Raw genomic sequence first — 25,021 nt, forward strand, 5'->3', positions numbered from 1 at the left:
AGACCCACTAAATCTGCCCAAGAAAAGGGAAACAAAAGAAAAACCCATACCAAACTTAAAGACAGGAAGCAAACCAAAAAGGTAGAGCAACTAAAGGTGTTGACTCTCCACATCTATCAAGACAACTGGAGCACTGGGCCAGACACTCTTAAATAGAACCTGGACCAGCTCAGGTGAAACACCTTCCCACTAACGAGATGGACAAGCCAGCACAGGTGTAACACAGACTGAGTAATGAGGTGACACCAATCAGTGCGTCCTACGTGCTAACGGGCTAGACGTGCTAACGAGCTAGACGTGCTAACGATGCTATATGTGCTAACGAGCTATACGTGCTAACGAGCTATACCTGCTAAAGTCCAACCTTAAAACATAAATGGAAAAACCAAAGACCTTAATAGTATGCTTACCACCAACAGAAAACAACTTCCATTTCACATTATTTTTGTTGGACAAGTTTGCTTACCACCAACAGAGAACAACTTCCCTTTCACATTATAATGCTTCACCTTCACCAATATAAACACGATGTCTGATGGCTGTCAACAATTATAAAAATAGAAAAATATATACATTTCTAAAATTAGCTTCCGACTGTCGTCTTCCTAAAACTCACCAGCTTCTAGAACTCTCGTCCCCCTTGGAACGAGCCCAAACAAAACTCATCTCCAATACGGAAAAACATGCAGTTAAAATAAGATCCATGGCAACTCACTGGCCAAATGCAAAACACAATTTTCTTTGACTGCCCACCTTGACACAATCAGGTTGTACCTGCTGTTGAAACTAACACAACTAAACAAAACACATGGAAATGGGAGATATATTTTACCTCAATGGTTACGGGACAACCTGCAGAAATGTCTGCTACATTTTGGAGTGATGCATTTAAATTTAGGGGTCGCTAAACAAAGGAACGCAACACTTATTTGTTATTTGTCATAACTCATCAATATCATGCTAAAATCATTTGTGCGAGAGGAGGCAGATGAGGTTGCACGTCCTGTTAAAACTAACAGCTCAAAAACCACACGGAATCTGGGAAAAAAAATGTACATCCCTGGTTCGAGGACAATTTGTAGAAAACAGCTAGCTACATTTTGATTCAAGTGGGTCACCAACGAGGTAAGTGTAACACAACTCTTTTTTTGTTAGTCACTTTTTGTTAAATCACATAAATAGTAACTCTTTCAATTCAGAGCCTGGATTTTCCCCCTGAGGCTAATATCCATATCATGTTGAAATCAATTGATAAGAGGGTGCAAAGGTTTAGGGTTCTACAAACATTCTACATTGTGACACTATTAAAATACTCCTACTACAATGTGTTAACATTCTACATTGTGACATGAATTCATTGATATCATGAAACAACTCCTTCATGCATGTATTTTCTAATATTTGATCAGAGATCTTTTATCAGATTACCTCTGGTCACAGCTACGAAGTTTCTCTTCTGTGTGTGTTCTCTGGTGTTGTACCAGGCTGTTTGACTGAGTAAAACTCTTCCCACATTGATTACAGCTATATGGTTTCTCTCCTGTGTGTGTTCTCTGGTGTCGAGTCAGATTGCTAGAACCAGTAAAACTCTTCCCACATTCATTACAGCCATAGGGTTTCTCTCCTGTGTGTGTTCTCTGGTGTGATATCAGGTTGTTTAGCTGAGTAAAACTCTTCCCACATTGAGTACAGCTATAAGGTTTCTCTCCTGTGTGTGTTCTATGGTGTGTAGTCCGCTTGCTTGACGTAGTAAAACCCTTCCCACATTGAGCACAGCTATAAGGTTTCTCTCCTGTGTGTGTTCTCTGGTGTCGAGTCAGATTGCCAGAACCAGTAAAACACTTCCCACATTCATCACAGCTATAGGGTTTCTCTCCTGTGTGTGTTCTCTGGTGTGATATCAGGTTACTTAGCTGAGTAAAACTCTTCCCACATTGAGTACAGCAATAAGGTTTCTCACCGGTGTGTGTTCTCTGGTGAAGAGTCAGAATGCCAGACGTAGTAAAACTCTTCCCACATTCATCACAGATATATGGTTTCTCTCCTGTGTGTGTTCTCTGGTGTGATATCAGGCTGGTTGAATGAGTAAAACTCTTCCCACATTCATCACAGCCATAAGGTTTATCTCCTGTGTGTGTTCTCTGGTGTGATATGAGGTTGCTTAGCTGAGTAAAACTCTTCCCACATTGAGTACAGCTATAAGGTTTCTCTCCTGTGTGTGTTCTATGGTGTGTAGTCCACTTGCTTGATGTAGTAAAACTCTTCCCACATTGAGCACAGCTATAAGGTTTCTCATCTCTGTGCGTTCTCTGGTGTCGAGTCAGATTGCTAGAACCAGTAAAACTCTTCCCACATTCATCACAGCTATAGGGTTTCTCTCCTGTGTGTGTTCTCTGGTGTGATATCAGGTTGCTTAGCTGAGTAAAACTCTTCCCACATTGAGTACAGCTATAAGGTTTCTCTCCTGTGTGTGTTCTCTGGTGAAGAGTCAGAATGCTAGATGTAGTAAAACTCTTCCCACATTCATCACAGCTATATGGTTTCTCTCCTGTGTGTGTTCTCTGGTGTGATATCAGGCTGGTTGAACGAGTAAAACTCTTCCCACATTCATCACAGCCATAGGGTTTCTCTCCTGTGTGTATTCTCTGGTGTGATATCAGGTTGCTTAGCTGAGTAAAACGCTTCCCACATTGAGTACAGCTATAAGGTTTCTCTCCTGTGTGTGTTCTATGGTGTGTTGTCCGCTTGCTAGAAGAAGTAAAACTCTTCCCACATTCATCACAGCTATATGGTTTCTCTCCTGTGTGTGTTCTCTGGTGTGATATCAGGCTGGTTGAATGAGTAAAACTCTTCCAACATTGAGAACAGCTATAAGATTTCTCTACTGTGTGGATTCTTTGATGAATTTTAATTCCTGCTGTCGAGGTGAATCTCTTCCCACAGTCAGAGCAGCAGTAAGATTTCTTCCCTGTGGATCTCTGCGGGTGTTTCTTGAGGTGTTCTAATCTGGAGAGACTCTTCTCTGCCTTGTCAGCATCATGAGGTTGTTGAGGCTCCCCAGAGGATCCACGATATTGTAGTTTCTCTCCTGTGTGAATGACAAAGTCACATAGATGGTTAAAGGCCCACAACAGCAGAAATCCACTGTGAAAGGTGATGTCAACAGCATAGCCATAATGTTGTACAACAACTGACGTCTGTAATGAATGTAATGATAATTTGAAATTTGTCTTAAAATGTGCAACAATAGTCATATTTTGTCTTGTTTTCACATCTATGACTGTAGACTAGAAATAAGTTATTAATGTTGTTGAAACTCTAAGCAGACGACTTTTGGTCTCCAATATAGGCCCCTTTCTGTGTTTGCTAAAATTGCGGCACGAGGGCAATGCACATGCAATTTAGTTGTAGAAACTCCTCCCTGCTAATGAGGAAACCACAAGTTATGGATGTCGTATATCTGGTAATGAGGAAACCACTAGTTATGGATGTAGTATATCTGGTAATGAGGAAACCACTAGTTATGGATGTAGTATATCTGCATGGAGCAAAAATGGTGAGCGAAGATATTCGTTTTTTCACAATGTATTCTGAATATGACAGTGCAAGATCAGGAGTTCTACTCAAGGGAACTCACATTAAGGTCTGTGTCTATTCACTAATTCACCACCGTGGGGGAAAACTCAGGGAAGTTCTCATAGGCTGACAGCAAAAATAGCCACCATTTCCAGGTTGCTTATGAGTGCATTTAAAACTATTTTGGATTATAATTGTAAGGCTCATTTGAATGTCCTGCTTAATATAATGTTTGTGTTATTGCTGCAAATCAACTGCTTTCTACTTTTTTTTTAAACACTTAAAATACAATTTGGCTTTGCCATCAGCCTGACAATGAGGGTTTGTCGACCAAGTATTTGCCAAATCGGCCCATAACTTCACTTAACAATAACATACACCTACTGTAGGACCCATAATTTGACCTAACAACAACATAGACCTACTGTAGGACCCATAATTTGACCTAACAACAACATAGACCTACTGTAGGACCCATAAAGTCACCTAACAATAACATAGACCTACTGTAGGACCCATAACTTCACCGAACCACAATAACTACAGACTAGAGCACATCAATTTGTTTGGGATGTTGGATCCAACATGGAGCACGGCATAACTGTCTTTACCAGAGTAATGAATGAAGAAGCACTTTGGTTGTTGTTGCATGTCGTGATGTTCGTCATTTGACTGGCATTCAGAAAATGATTTCCTGGATCAGCTGATGATAGTTGCACATGTGACTGTAACTAAACAGCTACAGTATTAAGTATTATGTGTAATTAATGAAGAACCGTGTTAATGACAGTATCCATTTGGGTGTCAATAAAGTTAAGGTGGCTCTCAGAACCATTGGATTTAGCAAACTGAAATTATTTAGGATTTCTGTGCCCATGGAAACGGTTTTCCCACCGTAACATAGGGAGACACTAAATGTTATGTATTTAGAGTGCATTTCAGAGATCTCAATACAAAAAAAACTGTCCGACAGCCAGATCCAGTATTTAAGTTGAAGTTCATCATATGACAAGCTTAACGTTATGACTATAACTACTGTTCCCTGAAGGAGGGAAACTAGGTACAACATACTATTAAATCCACATGTTATGACTATAACTACTGTTCCCTGAAGGAGGGAAACTAGGTACAACATACTATTAAATCCACACGCTATGACTATAACTACTGTTCCCTGAAGGAGGGAAACTAGGTACAACATACTATTAAATCCGTACCTCGTTTGAAGCCCCGCCTTCCACAGGTGATGAGCGTGAGGCTCAGATTTATTCCTTTAATTTAATATCACTCTTCACTGACCCAGGAAGGGGCGGAGCCAAACAGGTGTTGTACCTCATTTCCCTCCTTCAGGGAACAATAATTATAGTCATAAAGTTACACTCCCTTTCCGCCAGTCAACTTCGGTACAACATACTATGGGGAAATACAATCATTCCCCATGCTGACCCAAACGGATACCAAATGAAACGTGCCTTGGCAGACCACCCAGACTGTGCAAGATGGCGTTGACAGAGATGGTCGCCTCGCTTCAGGTCCTTAGAAAACTATGCAGTTATTTGTTGTTTTATGTATTATTATTATCATCATCACAGGAGAGGCAGACTGAGCGGCCTACTGGTCAGACTCAGAAGGAGAGCACATCATCCACCGCTTCCGCTCATATTACTCGCCAATGTCGAATCTCTAGACAACAAGGTGGATGAAATTTCTACCAGATAAATTAAACAACTTCTTTGCTCGCTTTGAGGACAATACAGTGCCACCGTCACGGCCTGCTACCAAAGACTGTAGGCTCTCCTCCTCTGTGGCCGACGTGAGTAAAACATTTAAACGTGTTAACCCTCACAAGGCTGACGGCCCAGACGGCATCCCTCGCAGCGTCCTCATAGCATTCGCAGACCTACTGGCTGGTGTGTTTACGGACATATTCAATCAATCTTTATCCCAGTCTGCTGTCCCCACATGCTTCAAGATGGCTACCATTATTCCTGTTCCCAAGAAAGCTAAGGTAACTGAACTAAATGACTATCGCCCCATTTCACTCACTTCTGTCATCGAAGTGCTTTGAGAAACTAGTCAAGAATCATATCACCTGCACGCTTCCCTAGACCCACTTCAATTTGCTTACTGCCCCAATAGGGCCACGATGCAATCGCCATCACACTGCCCTATCTCATCAGGACAAAAGGAACACCTATGTAAGAATGCTGTTCATTGACTACAGCTCAGCATTTAACACCATAGTACCCTCCAAACTCCTCATTAAGCTCGAGACCCCGCCCTGTGCAACTGGGTCCTGGACTTTATGACGGGTCACCTCCAGGCGGTAAAGGTAGGAAACAATATCTCCACCCCGCTGATCCTCAACACTGGGGCCCTGCAAGGGTGCGTTCTCAGCCCTCTCCTGTACTCCCTGTTCTCCCATGACTGCGTGGCCATGCACGCTTCCAACTGCAGATGACACTACAGTAGTCGGCTTGATTACCAACAACAACGAGACGGCCTACAGGGAGAAGGTGAGGGCCCTCGGAGTCTGGTGTCAGGAAAATAACCTCTCACTCAACATCAACAAAACAAAGGAGATGATCATGGACTTCAAGGAAACTGCAGAGGGAGCACCCCCATCCACATCGACGGGACAGTAGTGGAGAAGATGGAATGTTTTAAGTTCCTCGGCGTACACATCACAGCCAAACTGAAATGGTCCACCCACACAGACAGCGTGGTGAAATAGGCACGACAGTGCCTCTTCAACCTCAGGAAGTTGAAGAAATTTGGCTTGTCACCGAAAACACTCACAAACTTTTACAGATGCACAATTGAGAGTACCCTTTCAGGCTGTATCACCCCTGGTACTGTAACTGCACCGCCCTCAACCGCAAGGCTCTCCAGATGGTAGTACGGTCTACTCAACGCATCAATGGGGGCAAACTACCTGCCCTCCAGGTCACCTACAACACCCGATGTCACAGGTAGACCAAAAATATCATCAAGGACAACAACCACCCGAGCCACTATCTGTTCACCCCGCTATCATCCAGAAGGCGAGGTCAGTACAGGTGCATCAAAGCTGGGACCGAGAGACTGAAAAACAGCTTCTATCTCAAGACCATCAGACTGTTAAACAGCCATCACTAACGTTGAGTGGCTGCTGCCAACATAGACTCAATCTCTGACCACTTTAATAAATGGACTTTATCAAAGGTATCACCAGTCACTTTAATAATGTTTACATACCCTACATTACTCATCTCATATGTATATACTGTATTCTAGGCCTATAAATGCGTCAGTTGTCAATTTATTCATTGTCTTTTGTTTGAAACACTCCTGTCAATGGTGAGTAAGGACACCCACCTGATTACACATATAGAAGTAGGACTAGTCTACCTGGCCTGTGTGCAAATGTAGGCCTATAAATGTGCCCATTTGGGGATGTCTGATAGTATTTCTGATTGTCTTAATGCAGCACCACTAATGAGTTGTGGAGCTTCTCAAAGCAAATGTTTCTTCACCTCAAACAGCAAGTAAAAAAAGTCTAATCGAAATCAATTGCGAATGACAATAGTTCCTCAAAGTATTTTAGTAAAAGATTTCCAGCTCTCACCGTTTTGATAACCACTCGGCATAAAAAGGAAAAATGTAATGCTCTGATCCAGTGGAAATGTCAGAAAATACCTGATTACTTCTTATCCTTTGCACAAATAGCCGACAGCTGTGTCTGTCCCAAACTCACTGGCCGGGGAAACTCTGAGGGCCCAGAATATTTTATACAATGTTGCAAGCTTGCTATCCGAGTTTCTGGCCGACCCAGTTGATAGTTGATACAATGTTTCAAGTTTGTTGTAGACAGGCCATGGCAGCCAATGTGACCTATAGGACATTTATTTTAATCAGGATATCTTCTACCTGAAAGAAATAAAAGCTGAAATAAATCATTCTCTCTTTATTCTGGCGTTCTTAAAATGAAGTGGTGTTCCTAACTGACCTTTTATCAGGATATTTTCTAACTGCAGTCTGCAATGTTTTTATTTGTTGGCTTTAGGTAGGTTATTTTTACATAGTTGGCAATGGCAATAAAAGTTACTTTTAGATTTGTATAATTTTAATTTAGAATGTAGAATAATCACAGACAATCTATGATTTTGAGATACTATTATAAATGAAATGAAACTGTTCCAGTAAAATATACACATGAAAATCATAACTGGCAAACAGATCAGTAGAAATGGTCAGATAAATTGGCACTCCAAATGGAAAAGGTTGCCGACCGCTGGTGTAGCCCGTTACCGGAAACTTCGGGAGCATAACGGCAGAATTTCTCTCTCTTCTGGTTAGGTTATCTTGATGTCTGGCTCCCTCCAGTCATTTGTGTGTCTTAATTATTTAATCAAACAGCTTAAAGCATCAGACCAGTTCAGTACATACAGTTGATTTTATTAAAACACATGGGGCGATTGGCAGAAAGAACAGATGACTCTTGGTTGACCAAGATGTATGTTAGTTGGGGACAGCACTAGAACATGATTTTGGGGCTCCCAAGTGGCACAGTGGACACCATCTCAGTGCTTGAGGCGTCACTACAGACACCCTGGTTCAAATCCAGGCTGTATCACAACCGGCCGTGATCAGGAGTCCCATAGGGCAGCGCACAATTGGCCCAGCGTCGTCCGGGGTAGGCCTTCATTGTCAATAAGAATTTGTTCTTAACTGACTTGCCTAGTTATATACAGGTTACATTTAAATAAGTAAAAAGTGTTTTATGACAAACCCTTTTTTACAAATCCATCAAGGCACCAACTCTGAGAAGGTTTTAAAGGAAAGGTTTCAAACCAATTCATGAATGTAATTGAATCTAGGTATGTCTTGCCTTTAATGTAAGGGCATGAAAAAAATTGGATGAATATTATACAATGACTTATCAACAGCTCTAATAATTTGACCCCCACAGGAAATCTATCCTGGCAATTCTAGAATATACTATATAGCCTAGAAACCTGGTTAAACTATCATTATGACATCATGGATGAATTCTAGAATATACTATATAGCCTCAAAATCTGTTTAAAAGGATAATTTTGACCTCATGGATGGGCAGTCTTTGTATTTATAGTGTAGTGAATTCAGGGGGAAGCCCTGAGCTGAACTCAAACCTGGGTCCAGAGACTGTCAAGCCAACACCTTATAACTGTTACACCAATATGTCTGAACTTCTTGAAGAGGTCGCTAGGTGTTGGGCTACAGTTGATACAATAGCTTTCTCTATGAATGTGAGAGTGGTTACATTTCTCCAGCCCCCATCCCTCAGCTGTTTACCAAACCAAGCCTCTGGGCAGCCATTTTGTTGCTGTTTAAAAAAAAACACACAACCAACCAATCTGCAGTTAAAACAATAACACATATGTAATTCCACCACTGTTTTGGTAATAAGATGATGATGGGGTTGGAGAAATGTAACTACAGACAGACAGACCTATGGATGCAAGGACTGACCATCCATGATATCAACATGATAGTTTTAAACATGTTGAGGCTATAGTGTTGATTTACAATGGCTATAAGTAAATAATTTAAAAGTCGAAAATGGCTGTTGCATTTGCAGATCTCCCCTTTAACACCCAACATCTTTTCAACAACTGCAGAGTTTGTGCCTCTGTATTTAAGACAGTACTTACTAGTGTTAATCAGGCCCTGGTTTCCCAAAACCATCTTATGGCTAAGTTCACCGTTGGAACCATTGGATGCCTTAAGATGCGTTTGGGAAACCGGGCCCAGATATCCAGTTTCCTCCTCTTCCTTTTTCGATGTAACAGTAATCTCTCCCTGCTCCTCTTTCACTCTGAACGCGTCTTTTTCTTCTTTAACTGAAACGTCTTTCTCTTCTTCTTTCACTGAAACGAACTCACCCTCTACTTCTTGTTTTACTGTGACCTCTTCTTTAGCAGGAGGAGAGTAGCTTAGTGAACTCATGGTCGGAGGTGTTAGCTAGCTAGGCTAATGCTAACTTAACCAGCCCGCTAGCTGACTAATAACAACACCGTAAATATGAAATTAAAACGGATAACTAACTAGACGACAGAAGTGGGTTTAAAACACAGTGGCTAATATTCACGAAAGCGTCTAAAGAGCTTTATTGGTTCGGCTGTTTTGTCTAGCAAGCTACCGAGGTGGCTGACGAACTGTTGCTACTTTTGAAAGAAGCGTTCCGTCCACTACATTATACGTCACACTAACAACATCGCCTTAAATTCCCACACCGCCATCTGCTGACTGGAGTGGGTAACGCAGTTGAGTAAAATGTTTATTTTATTTTCAGACAAAAGTTAATAGTCCTAAAATATCCATTACCACCCCCCCCCCCCCTAAATAAATCAATATATTTTTTCTGTGATCTCTTTTTTTCGTCAACCGTTCCATCGCATCTTAAACTTCTTCCCGGGGGAGGCTGCTGCTGCACGAGTAACTGTTTGACTTTCTTCTGCAAAGATGGAGGACAGAAATCCTAGGAGAGAGGGGTACCCCTACACAGAACTGAACTGGATCAAAGATGGCGGACAGAAATACTAGGAGAGAGGGGTACCCCTATACAGAACTGAACTGGATCAAAGATGGCGGACAGAAATACTAGGAGAGAGGGGTACCCCTACAAAGAACTGAACTGGATCAAAGATGGCAGACAGAAATACTAGGAGAGAGGGGTACCCCTACACAGAACTGAACTGGATCAAAGATGGCGGACAGAAATACTAGGAGAGAGGGGTACCCCTACTCAGAACTGAACTGGATCAAAGATGGCGGACAGAAATACTAGGATGGAAGCAAATGTAAGGGATTATAACGTCATAACGAATCATGCGAAAACATGTACATTTGACAGGAATGTTAGTTAATGTAGAGACAAACGAGTATGACATTTTTTTATCATGAAGTTCATTTACGAAAATCGCGATTTAGCAAGCTAGCTGACTGGCTAACATTAGCCAGCTAGCTGAGTAGCTTTATGGGTGTTGTGACATGGGTATGAAATTGTACTTCTGGTTGTTTTAGGGACTCCTGAAACAACCAGCAAACCAGGCTGTCGTTTTGTGAAACAGTTGATGTATAGAATCTAGCTAGTTGAAGAATTTACTGCAAATTGAATGTACAATTGTGTAAGCTTGCCTTGCTGATATTTGCCATCCAGATAGATGAAATAACGTAGCTAGCTATGTTCTTGCTTATTGTGCAGTGGATGATTAAAATACCTGTATGCCTATGGATGTGTAGCTAGCTATCTAGCCGATCTGTGTATGGACCCAAACGTTTGGTATACATATTAGTTCAGAACCTAGCTATGAACCTCAGCTATCATAGCCAGTTGTATCAACTTCAAAACAGTCTGAATGACATTAATGAAGCCTATGGATTGAGTAGAATATAATATAACTTTGTGCCAAGGATGCAAGTCGTATATACATGTAGTTATTACCATGCATGAGATCCCCACATTGTAGCCTGTACATTTAATATATTCACTGATCATGTACTCTACCTTGGCAAATAAAGGTGCAGTTTAGGTATGAATGTCTTTGAGAATTTTTCAGTCATATCCAATACCAGGAGTATCAAATTCCAGTCTTTGAATGACGCTGTGTCTGCATGTATGTATTACAATTATACACTTCAACAGTGTTTACCAATCTTGGTCCTGGGACATCAATGGTTACACATTGTAACTAATAGACTAGAAACAGGATTTAACTAGTTCATTCATATAGACAGAAATATAATGTTAAAAAACAGAACACTACACTTCCTATGCATCATGTAAATACTCTAACACTGGTTAATCTCAACATCTAATGCCCTTCATCTGCATTGATCTGATAAACACAGGATAGGTGGAGTATTTCATCAAATTACACTTCATTTCAACCAGTAGAGAATGTGAAACGCTTTATTGAAAAGCTCATTATCCAAGTGTTATAAATACAAGTTTCAATCTGTACTTCAATGCACATCTGTTGTGCATTATAAAAACAGAGGAAGAAAGAGGAGGTGGTGAGAGAGGTGTAAAAGATAGAAAGGGAAAGAGGTAAGCACATAGGAGCAGGGAAGGCAGCACATGATTAATGAATCACAGTGCTACATAAATATTCTCTCAGTTCATCACAATTACATAAGTCTCATGTCGGCTCAAAGGTTCTTAAAAGCGGGTGAGGTGGCGATGATGGGACTGGGGGTTGGCATCCTCTCAGATCAAAACATACCTGCAGACGAGAGACAGATGGAGAGAGAGAACATGTTTAAGCCTTGTTTTTATTTTGTATTCTGACATTGTTAGTCATCAATCAGGAGATGAAATGCAAAACTGACCTTGGATCATTAACTCTGGGACTACTGCATCTCTCTCTGTATTTCAATGTAAAGCATCTCTTGAATAATACTTCCTGTATAATATAAACTGACTTGGGATCATTAACTCTGGGACTACTGCATCTCTATCTGTATTTCAATGTAAAGCATCTCTTTAATAATACTTCCTGTTGACCTGACCAAGTGACCTCTCACCTCTGATCATGCTGTGCCCTCTATGTAGCAAGTTCAGATGCAGGAGGGGTTCACCGACACAGCTGATATAACCTAGAGGATTTAGGGAGAAGAGGAGAGGGATGAAGTGAAGGAGAGACTGTTATTGAGAAAATAAGGTAGTTAAAGCGACAGTGTTCAACAGGAATCTGTGTGGCCTCACCTGGTGTCCACACCACACTAAGTGGCTGCAGAGTACTTTATGCTGAAAAACATGAACGGACACACAAGGACAAACAATATAGCCTAGTTATAGAAATAACAAAGTGTCTTACTATTCTCCATGGTTGGCCCTCTTGCCTATTCTTTGAAGGTGGAAGGAGCCACAGTTTTACACCTGAGCCTGCTTACTGCACAACACAATCCATCAATCAGATTGATACATGAATGTGTTGGTGTGGGATATAGGGTGTCAAATTTTTTCAATATGGGTGATTTAATATAGCCTGTTTTGTTTTTGCACACCCTTACCTAAACAGCACCCTCACCTGAGAAGTAGAAATCAAAGGGAGAGAAACTGTGAATTCAATAACTGCAGTTGACATAGCTAAGTAAATGGAAGAATACTCTTACTGCAATGTGAATGGCTCTTAAAAGAGCCTTTGGTTGTGCATAGTGTAGTCTATGGTGTTGCCAGGGAACAGCACCCTCTTTGAAGTAGTAGGAGGTGAAGATCTCCTGCACACGGATTGCCTCTCTTGCTGCGTTGTTGGACCCCATCCTTGAAACATCCTGCAGAGCAGCAGACTTCTCCTCTGGGACATGGCGGCGAGCTGCAGATCCCCTCCTGGTCCTCGTGTCCATCCTCATGAAGTTACACAGGACACAGGTAGCCTTCACACACCCAAATTCCTCCAGGAGGCAGTCCCAGATGACCCTGGTCACCCAACCTTGCAGTGCCCTACACGTTAACTGTAGGCAATCGTTTTGAAGGAATCTCCAGTTACAAGGTCTCTGTAGGAATATGGAAGACAATGTAATTATTAGACTGTTACATCACCAGGTCATTGTGGATTACTAAAGTATAATATGCCTGATAACAAATCATGATAACATTGGATTGATAGATGCTTGGGCACACATATGTACATGTGTAGCATGTGACAATAACAGGATCATATCAAGGATGGCATCACAAATGAATACATAAATACCACCTGAAGCTTGATAATGAGTTGATCATTTGAATCAGCTGTGCAGTGTGAAGGTAAAAACCAAAATGTGCCCCTCTGAGTCCCCAGGACTGAGAACCACTGCTCTTCATTGGGACCTCTTCATATGAAGACTGGCTTTCATAGAGCTCTTTATCTGAGGACAGACAACCTCACAAGAAACAGACTTCATTATAGTCAAATTACACCATACTGAATATTATGTGACTATTATCTCCGTCCTCACTTCTAGGGACAGGAACTACACAAAAGTAACTGCCCTATCCAGAATAGCCTACTCTCTCACTGACAGTTGGGGCTGCTAACCTTTCACCCTCCTACATGGCTGTTAGCTAGCTACCTACAAATGCATTAGGAGTTTGTTTTTTACAGTGATAAATAGATAGCTTGTGATATTTAATTCACTTAGCTAGCTAACTTCATATTAGCTAGCTAAGTGAATTATATATCACCAGCTACCTAGCTAATTGAATTAAATATCACCAAATACCTATCTATACAGTATGTGAAGTTGGTTAGATAGCTAGCTCATTTAGCAGCTCATTTGAGTTAGCCTGCACTGTAGCTAGTTAGCTAATAATACATCGTTTTTTACATTTTCAAAATCTATTTACTTACTTACTTGAATAGTTTCTCCCAGCCATGTGGACAATTGGAAACAGGGCAGCAAAGTTTGTCACCAGAGCGTTTTAGAGGATATTACTATTGAACTATGTACCCATTTAATAACCAGACCTTCATACAAACTTGCTCTGCTGAATTCTTGACGGAGTCACAATGGGCGGCCTAAGCGGCATCTAGTCCATCTGCTGACTGGACGCAGTTCAGTAAAATGTACATTTTATTTTCAGACAACAAGTTAAAGTGTAGGAAGCATGAGTTTTTACTAACCAGTGTAACAACACAGTGTGGTTAAAGACTTAGTAACTGAGTTGTATTCATGATCTGGTTCCCTATAAGTACAAACAGTTATGTTTTTGTTTTAAATTTACAAAATTAAAATTACAAATGTACATTTTAAAATGTTTTCTTCACTCAAGTATTACAATTTTTTTTTTTAGGGGTGTAGGGTGGAAGCTGACTCCCCGTAAGAGAGAATTCCTGTCAGTCGGCTTCCAGTATAGGTCTGTGCTAAAGCCATCCCCATTCCTCTTAAATCAAAATGTCCAGATAACTTGTTTCATGTGCATCAAAGTTGATGGTGAATTTCAGATGTTCACTGCTTGTATTGATGAAAGAGTAGAATCGATGAAGTTCCTCTGCTGTCCTCTGGAATAGAAGGAATAGATGTAACATCAATTAAGTCATTTTCAGAGCCTGATAAGGTTCTAGAATGGATTGTTAGGGCTGACAATCACACTCTTCTCTAACAACCCTACGTACAGACTGGCATAATTAGATGCTATTTTTTTAAACTACAATGACCATAATGCACTGCATGCCGACTTGTCTTGTCTGTGTTTCTTTTACACCTGCTATGTAAAAGAGACAGAAGAATGCACAACGGTCAATGCAATCTGGGATCCTTGGGACATCCCTACCCTAAACCCTAACCTTAACTCTAACCATTTCAAATGTCAACTTCAATGGGCTAGGGACGTCCCAAGGATGTATCTCTACCTGAAAATACATGATCTAAGTGATTGATCATTGGTATTCAGCAGTCATAAAGCCTTATTTACTTTAATGAACAACTAAAATAGTGATTTTGTCAGACAGCAGCTCTACACTTTATTGACTGACTGATCCATTCATCCTTCCATCCCTCCTCAGCCTTCCTCTCCTCTGAAGACCCAGTGAGGGTGGAGCTCAGTCAGAGAGCTGTTGAGGGACTGGTTAGGAAGAACACTTCTACAGCCAGAGAGGTGAGAGGTCACACATGGTTTAGATGGTAAATATTTATGTCCCCTTAGTGGTTCATCACGTCAGCAAAAGGGAATATGTTCAATCATCCATGTTTATTTACATTAGTGCAAATTGTCCACTGATCTTGGTGTAATTTCTCCCCCCTTTCGTCTGTATGAAAGTTAATTTCCCCTCAGGCACACACATTTGTTCTTTGATATGAAGGTAATTTGTGTAAAATGTACTTTTCCCCACTCATTCACCACATCTCTTTACATTGCTGATGCATATTTGGTGGCCTGACTGTCAAAGGCCCATCCTGGTAGATCTGAACCCAATGCAACTTGGAGTGATCGGATGACAGAAGTCACATTTAGGTGCCAGGTGTAACTGAGGCCATAGATGCTCCATATCCATAACTTTGAGTGTTTCATATATGACTAAAGGTTTTTCTTTCTGTGTTGCAGGGGCAGTCAAGAAATGGAACAGCAAGGCCACAGAACATGACATAATCAGAGCTGTGGGAGACCACCTCAAGCCCCTGGTAGAGCCGGGGGTGGTGTTTACCACTCCACCACACCTTCAACAGGCTGGAAATGTGGGATTGATCTTTTTGTTTCAGTAGTTGAATCCATTGACATATTGTTCATTTTCAACGAATGCACTGGATTGGTTGAAAAGTGATAAACTTACATACCATGCACTATTTGACATAGTGGGAGATATACTGAATTTACACTAAGACCAAGAGTCTGTTGATTGGTGGGTCATGTTCAAATCAAGCTTTATTTATATAGCACATTTCAGACATGGATGCAACACAATGGCTTCACAGGAAAAAACACAAATGAAAATTAACAAAAATGTACTACACAAACATAAGAGGATAAAAAAAGAATAATAACTGAAAGAGTAATGAGCATTCTAAGGAAACGACATTGATTCAAATATTAACAATTCATTGATGCATATATGATGCAACATCCAACCCAAAATATCAGCTTGTTTTACCACATTGTTTGTTGTTACGTTCCCCAGCAAGAAAACCAGAAATGTCCCTTAAATAGAAAAGGGACTAACAAAGAGTCACTGACAACAACCACAACTAAACAGGTGGGATTTTAGGAGGGGTTCTGATAGACACTATGGGGGTGTCTACTGAAAGTTGACTAGTAACAACAACTGGAACCTAAAAGACACCCACCATGAGACCCACTAAATCTTCCCAAGAAGAGGAAAACAAAAGAAAAACACACACCAAACTTAAAGACAGGAAGCAAACCAAAAAGGTGGCGCAACTAAAGGTGTTGACTCTCCACATGTATCAAGACAACTGGAGCACTGGGCCAGACACTCTTAAATAGAACCTGGACCAGCTCAGGTGAAACACCTTCCCACTAACGAGATGGACAAGCCAGCACAGGTGTAACACATACTGACTAACGAGGTGACACCAATCAGTTCGCGGAGACACATTTCAGTTGTACAAGCAATCAATCAAATGAATTTATAAAGCCCTTCTTACATCAGCTGATATCTCAAAGTGCTGTACAGAAACCCAGCCTAAAACCCCAAACAGAAAGCAATGCAGGTGTAGAAGCACGGCGGCTAGGAAAAACTCCCTAGAAAGACCAGAACCTAGGAAGAAACCTAGAGAGGAACCAGGCTCTGAGGGGTGGCCAGTCCTCTTCTGGCTGTGCCGGGTGGAGATTATAATAGAACATGGCCAAGATGTTCAAATGTTCATAGATGACCAGCAGGGTCAAATAATAATAATCACAGTGGTTGTCGAGGGTGCAACAGGTCAGCACCTCAGGAGTAAATGTCAGTTGGCTTTTCATAGCCAATCATTCAGAGTATCTCTACAACTTCCATTTCACATTATAATCATCTACAATGCTTCACCTTCTACAATATAAACATGGTGTCTACTGGCTGTCAACCATTAAAAACAAGAAAAAACACATTTCTAAATAATAACATACAATCAACAAATAAAAACAAGAAAACAAAATAATTATTTATTATACGTATAATTTTTTTCTCCTTTTTCTTTCTATAGAATCCTAAAACTCACTAGCTTCTAGAACTCTCATCTTCCTAAAACTCACTAGCTTCTAGAACTCTCGTCCCCTTGGAACGAGCACAAACACAACTCATCTCCAATACGGAAAAACATGCAGTCAAAATAAATTGGCAACCAAGTTGTCCTTACCACGGACATGTCTGATTTCAAGAGGAAACTCCTGCAATATCCGTAGTAACTTTCCACCTCACTGCGGAGCTTCTCTCTCTTTTCAGGGTTCACTAGATAGGCATGTTGTTGGATCGGGGCCCAGTCCCCAATGTCATGCTCTAGTACATTTGGGTTGGCACATCTGAGAATGAACCCGATATTCTAAAAGGGCAACAATGTCAATATAATTGTTCCCAAAAATTGTCAGTTGGTTGCATAAATCATTGATTACTAAATGTTACATTAATTGAAAATATGAAATATCAAACCAAATGTACACCCCTTTGTTAATATGTATTGACAATAATTAACTTAATGGTGAGGCATGGAATAATAAAACATGTATCTTTTGTCAGGCTGAATGTTTGAAATATGAGGTGATTTGAGTCATTCTTTTTCAGTCGTGGAATAAAGACAATTAGGATTTGAATGTTGTCAATAAATGCTGGAGTGATGTAGGATTGTAAATGAAATTGATTATAGACCAATTTATTATACTGCGTTCATGTGTATAGGCTGCAAGCACGTTGAAATGAAGTTGTTTTCAAGTCAATGACAAAACGACCAGAAAAGACATCTTCTCCACTTTCAACTACAACCGAACATATATTGGACGTCAGGCATAGTCTTATTTTCAACATGTTGCTAGGTGGGATAGCCCCAATGTCAAAACACAGTTCTAACATGTCCAAATCAATAACCAATATGTAGAAACAGTTTGTGATATATAGAAAACCTAAACATAAAATGTGCTATATACATAAACATCTGCCACAATAATCATATTACTTGTATTTTTTTAAACAAGCACCTTATAAACTGCACAAGCATCAGAAACGCTGTTGTTTTGACAAGTAGCAATAAATCACTGATATCGATGAGGGGGGAAATCAGGTTGTACGTCCTGTTGAAACTAACACAACTAAAAAAACACATGGAAATGGGAGATATATTTTACCTCAATGGTTAGAGGACAACCTGCAGAAGACAGTCAGCTACATTTTGGAGTGATGCATTTTGATTCAAGAGGGTCATCAACGTGGTAAGTGTAACACAACTCTTTTTTGTCAGTCACTTTTTGTTAAATCACATAAATAGTACTCTTTCAATTCAGAGCCTGGATTTTCCTCCTGGGGCTAATATCCATATCATGCTGAAATCAATAGAACAGGGGACAAACGTTTAGGGTTCTACATTGTGACATCATTAAAATACTCCTATTACAATGTTAAAACATTCTACATTGTGACATCATTAAAATACTCCTACAACAATGATAACACATTCTATATTGTGACATCATTAAAATACTCCTACTACAATGTTAACCTCTTTTAAAACATTCTACATTGTGACATCATTAAAATACTCCTACTACAATGTTAAAACATTCTATATTGTGACAATAATTCATTGATTGAGGTATTTTATCAGATTATCTCTGTTCACACTGATCACAGCTGAAGTTTCTCTCCTGTATGTGTTATAGGGTGTGTAGTCCGCTTGCTAGACGTAGTAAAACTCTTCCCACATTGAGCACAGCAATAAGATTTCTCTCCTGTGTGTGTTTTCTCTGGTGTGATATCAGGCTGGTTGACCGAGTAAAACTCTTCCCACATTGAGCACAGCTATAAGGTTTCTCTCCTGTGTGTGTTCTCAGGTGTGATATCAGTCTGGTTGACCGAGTAAAACTCTTCCCACATTGAGCACAGCTATAAGGTTTCTCTCCTGTGTGTGTTCTCCGGTGTGATATCAGACTGGTTGACTGAGTAAAACGCATCCCACATTGAGCACAGCTATAAGGTTTCTCTCCTGTGTGTGTTCTCCGGTGTCTAGTCAGACTGCTAGATGTAACAAAACCCTTCCCACATTCATCACAGCTATAAGGTTTCTCTCCTGTGTGTATTCTCTGGTGTGATATCAGGCTGTCTGGCCGAGTAAAACTCTTCCCACACTGAGCACAGCTATAAGATTTATCTCCTGTGTGTTTTCTCCGGTGTTTACTCAGACAGCTAGATGTAACAAAACTCTTCCCACATTCATCACAGCTATAAAGTTTCTCTCCTGTGTGTATTATACGGTGTGATATCAGGCTGGTTGACTGAGTAAAACTCTTCCCACATTGAGTACAGCTAAAACGTTTCTCTCCTGTGTGGATTCTCTGATGAATTTTAATTCCTGTTGAGGAGGTGAATATCTTCCCACAGTCAGAGCAGCAGTGAGTTCTCTTCCCTGTGGATGTCTGCAGGTGATTCTTGAGGTGTTCTGACGTGGAGAGACTCTTCTCTGCCTTGTCAGCTTCATGAGGTTTTTGAGCCTCCCCAGAGGGTCCACGATAGTTACGTTTCTCTCCTGCGTAAACAACAAAGTCAGACAGATGGTTAAAGGCCCACAAAAAAGGAGCAAGAATAGTCATATTTTGTCTTGTTTTCACATTAGTAGTAACATCAATGATTGAGTTATTCAAGTTGTTGAAACCCTAAGCAGTGTGCCAGACAACTTTTGGTCTCCAATACAGGACAATTTCTGTGTTTAATAAAATTGCGGAATGAGGGCAATGCACACGCAATTTGGTTGTAGAAACTCCTCCCTACTAATGAGGAAAACACTAGTTATGGATGTAGTATATCTGGTAATGAGGAAACCACTAGTTATGGATGTAGTATATCTGGTAATGAGGAAACCACTAGTTATGGATGTAGTATATCTGGTAATGAGGAAACCACTAGTTATGGATGTAGTATATCTGGTAATGAGGAAACCGATAGTTATGGATGTAGTATATCTGGTAATGAGGAAACCACTAGTTATGGATGTAGTATATCTGGTAATGAGGAAACCACTAGTTATGGATGTAGTATATCTGGTAATGAGGAAACCGATAGTTATGGATGTAGTATATCTGGTAATGAGGAAACCACTAGTTATGGATGTAGTATATCTGGTAATGAGGAAACCACTAGTTATGGATGTAGTATATCTGGTAATGAGGAAACCGCTAGTTATGGATGTAGTATATCTGGTAATGAGGAAACCACTAGTTATGGATGTAGTATATCTGGTAATGAGGAAACCACTAGTTATGGATGTAGTATATCTGGTAATGAGGAAACCACTAGTTATGGATGTAGTATATCTGGTAATGAGGAAACCACTAGTTATGGATGTAATATATCTGGTAATGAGGAAACCACTAGTTATGGATGTAGTATATCTGCCTGGAGAAAAAATGGTGAGTAAAGATTTTAGTTTTTCACAATGTATTCTGAATGTGAATGGGGGAAAACTCAGGGGAGTAACCTCCATTTCCAGGTTGCTTATGAGTACATTTCACACTACTTTGGATTATAATTGTAAGGCTCGCTTGAATGTCATGCTTAATATAATTTTTGTGTCATCATCACAAATCAACTGCTTTATACTTTTTTTTAAAACACTTCAAACAGTAAAATGCTCTTTGGCTTTTCCATCAGCCTGACATTGAGGGTTTGTACACTAAGTGTTTGCCAAATTGGCACACAACTTCACCTAACAATAACATAGACCTAACGTAGGACCCATAACTTCACCTAACAACAAATATCATGATACCATATATATATATATATATATATATATATATATATATATATATATAACCATGTCGTATTGTTTGCCATTTGACTGGCATTCAGAAAATGATTTCCTGGATCAGCTGATGATAGTTGAACATGTGACTGTAACTAAACAGCTACAGTATTAAGAATTATGTGTAATTATTTAAGAACTGCGTTAATGACAGTATCCATTTTGGTGTTGTCTGTAAAGTTAAAATGACTGTTATTTTTTGTTTTATGTATTATTATCATCATCACAGGAGAGGCAGACTGAGCGGCCTACTGGTCAGACTCAGAAGGAGAGCACAACATCCACCGCTTCCGATCAAATTACTCGCCAATGTCCAATCTCTAGGTGGACGAAATTGCTACCAGATAAATTAAACAACTTCTTTGCTCGCTTTGAGGACAATACAGTGCCACCGACACGGCCCGCTACCAAAGACTGTGGGCTCTCCTTCTCCATGGCCGACGTGAGTAAAACATTTAAACGTGTTAACCCTCACAAGGCTGACGGCCCAGACGGCATCCCTCGCCGCGTCCTCATAGCATTCGCAGACCTACTGGCTGGTGTGTTTACGGACATATTCAATCAATCCTTATCCCAGTCTGCTGTCCCCACATGCTTCAAGATGGCTACCATTATTCCTGTTCCCAAGAAAGCTAAGGTAACTGAACTAACATTTTACATTTACCTTTTAGTCATTTAGCAGACACTCTTATCCAGAGCGACTTACAGTAGTGAATGCATACATTTCATACAATTTCATACATTTTTTTTTCTGTGCTGGCCCCCCGTGGGAATCGAACCCACAACCCTGGCGTTGCAAACACCATGCTCTACCAACTGAGCTACAGGGAATTACTATCGCCCCATTTCACTCACTTCTGTCATCATGTAGTGCTTTGAGAAACTAGTCAAGAATCATATCACCTCCACGCTACCCGATACCCTAGACCCACTTCAATTTGCTTACTGCCCCAATAGGGCCACAATGCAATCGCCATCACACTGCCCTATCTCATCTGGACAAAAGGAACACCTATGTAAGAACGCTGTTCATTGACTACAGCTCAGCATTTAACACCATAGTACCCTCCAAACTCCTCATTAAGCTCGAGACCCCGCCCTGTGCAACTGGGTCCTGGACTTTCTGACCACCTCCAGGCAGTAAAGGTAGGAAACAATATCTCCACCCCGCTGATCCTCAACACTGGGGCCCCGCAAGGGTGCGTTCTCAGCCCTCTCCTGTACTCCCTGTTCTCCCATGACTGCGTGGCCATGCACGCTTCCAACTGCAGATGACACTACAGTAGTCGGCTTGATTACCAACAACAACGAGACGGCCTACAGGGAGGAGGTGAGGGCCCTCGGAGTCTGGTGTCAGGAAAATAACCTCTCACTCAACATCAACAAAACAAAGGAGATGATCGTGGACTTCAAGGAAACTGCAGAGGGAGCACCCCCCCATCCACATCGACGGGACAGTAGTGGAGAAGATGGAACGTTTTAAGTTCCTCGGCGTACACATCACGGACAAACTGAAATGGTCCACCCACACAGACAGCGTGGTGAAATAGGCGCAACAGTGCCTCCTCAACCTCAGGAAGTTGAAGAAATGTGGCTTGTCACCGAAAACACTCAAACTTGTACAGATGCATAGTTTCTTAAAGTATTTTAGTAAAAGATTTCCAGCTCTCGCCCTTTCGATAACCACTCGGGATAAAAGGGAAAAAAGTAATGCTCTGATCCAGTGGAAATGTCATAAAATACCTGATTACTTCTTATTCTTTGCACAAATAGCCGACAGCTGTGTCTGTCCCGAACTCACTGGCGCGGGAAACTGAGTGCCCAGAATATTTTATACAATGTTGCAAGCCTGTTACCTCGAGTTTCGGCCGACCCAGTTGATATGTTTCAAGTTTGTTGTAGACAGGCCATGTGCAGCCAATGTGATTTTTAGGATATTTATTTTTTACCTGCAGAATGCAATGTTTTTATTATTTATTTAACTTTTATTTGTTGGCTTTATGTAGGCTATTTTTTTTTATATAGTTGGCAATGGCAATAATAGTTACTTTTAGATTTGTATTATTTTCATTTAGATTTAGATTGTCTGTGATTGATCTACATTCGATGATTTTGAGATACTATTATGAATTAAATGAAACTGTTCCACGAAAATGTGCATATGAAAATCATAACTGGCACCAGATCAGTAGAAATGGTCAGATAAATTGGCACTCCAAATGGAAAAGGTTGCCGACCGCTGGTGTAGCCCGTTACCGGAAACTTCAGGAGCATAACGGCAGAATTTCTCTCTCTTCTGGTTAGGTTATCTTGATCTCTGGCTCCCTCCAGTCATTTGTGTGTCTTAATTATTTAATCAAACAGAATGCTTAAAGCGTCAGACCAGTTCACTACATACAGTTGATTTTATAAAAACACATGGGGCGATTGGTAGAAATAACAGATGACTCTTGGTTGACCAAGATATATTTTAGTTGGGGACAGCACTAGAACATGACTTTGGGGCTCCAGAGTGGCGCAGCGGACACTGCATCTCAGTGCTTGAGGCATCACTAGACACCCTGGTTCAAATCCAGGCTGTATCACAACCGGCCGTGATTGGGAGTCCCATAGGGTGGTGCACAATTGGCCCAGCGTCGTCCGGGGTAGGCCGTCATTGTCAATAAGAATTTGTTCTTAACCGACTTTCCTAGTTAAATAAAGGTTACATTTAAATAAATAAAAAGTGTTCTATGACAAACCATTTTTTACAAATCCATCAAGGCACCAACTTTGAGAAGGTTTTAAAACAAAGGTTTCAAACCAATTCATGAATGTAATTGAATCTAGGTATGTCTTGCCTTTAATGTAAGGGCATGAAAAAAAATGGATGAATATTATACAATGACTTATCAACAGCTCTAATAATTTGCCTCCACAGGAAATCTACACTGGCAATTCTAGAATATACTATATAGCCTCAAAATCTGTTTAAAACAATTATTTTGACCTCATGGATGGCCAGTCCTTGAATTCATAGTGTAGTGAATTCAGGGGGAAGCCCTGAGCTGAACTCAAACCTGGGTCCAGTGACTGTCAAGCCAACACCTTATAACTGTTATGTCAAGATGTCTGAACTTCTTGACGGGGTCGCTAGGTGTTGAGTTACGGTTGCTACAACAGCTTTCTCTATGAATGTGAGAGTGGTTACACTTCTCCTTCCCCCATCCCTCAGCTGTTTACCAAACCAAGCCCCTGGGCAGCCATTTTGTTGCTGTTTAAAAAACCCACACAACCCAGCAATCTGCAGTTCAAACAATAACAAATCTGTAATTCCACCACTATTTTGGTAATAAGATGTCGATGGGGTTGGAGAAATGTAAACACTTTTAAAATTCATAGACAGACCTATGGATGCAAGGACTGGCCATCCATGATATCAACATTATAGTTTTAACCATGTTGAGGCTATACAGTGTTGATTTACATTGTTTCTAAACATTAGAGTAAAAAAAGCTTATTTGGGGTTCTGATGGGGTACAACAGTTGAACTAAGCTCATGAGGCATGTGTTATATTCTTCAAGAATCAATGGCTATATATAAATAATTTAAAAGTACAAAAATTGATGTAGCAATTGCAGATTTCCCCTTTAACACCAAACATCAGTTCAACAACTGCAAAGTTTGTGCCTCTGTTTTTAAGACAGTACTTACTAGTGTTAATTAGGGAACGGTTTCTCAAAACCATCTTATGGCTAAGTTCATCTTTAGAACCATTGGATGCCTTAAGATGCGTTTGGGAAACCGGGCCCAGATATCCAGTTTCCTCCTCTTCTTCCTCCTCCTTTTTGGATGTGACAGTCATCCCCCCCTCTTCCTCTTTCACTCCAAAATCTGCATCCTCCTCTTCTTTTACTGTAACATCCTCCTCCTCTTTCACTCTGAACGTGTCTTCCTCTTCTTTCACTGAAACGTCTTTCTCTTCTTCTTTCACGGTAACAGTCTCACCCTCTACTT

General features: G+C 40.6%; 1 protein-coding gene across 1 annotated transcript; it reads right to left on the reverse strand.

Moving 5' to 3' along the window:
* Nucleotides 1-343: 343 nt before the first annotated feature.
* On the reverse strand, nucleotides 344-24,826 carry LOC106593406 (zinc finger protein 850-like). The gene is made up of 4 exons (XM_045711664.1): nucleotides 24,719-24,826; nucleotides 18,996-19,749; nucleotides 6,716-6,724; nucleotides 344-2,829 (listed from the first exon to the last, which is right to left on the reverse strand). The coding sequence occupies exons 1-4, from the start codon at nucleotides 24,750-24,752 to the stop codon at nucleotides 1,425-1,427; spliced, it is 2,202 nt and encodes a 733-aa protein (XP_045567620.1). The 5' UTR covers nucleotides 24,753-24,826; the 3' UTR covers nucleotides 344-1,424.
* Nucleotides 24,827-25,021: the final 195 nt, after the last annotated feature.

The sequence above is a fragment of the Salmo salar genome, chromosome ssa02, assembly GCF_905237065.1.
Source record: "Salmo salar chromosome ssa02, Ssal_v3.1, whole genome shotgun sequence".
NCBI classification, from domain to species: Eukaryota; Metazoa; Chordata; class Actinopteri; order Salmoniformes; family Salmonidae; genus Salmo; species Salmo salar.

Excerpts from the sequence above, each read along its gene's own strand:
- LOC106593406 (XM_045711664.1), bottom strand. The coding sequence starts at position 24,752 with ATGGTTTTGAGAAACCGTTCCCTAATTAACACTA. Across the intron at positions 19,750-24,718 it reads CCGTTCCCTAATTAACACTA|GAGAGAAACGTAACTATCGT; the intron begins GTAAGTACTGTC and ends TTGTTTACGCAG.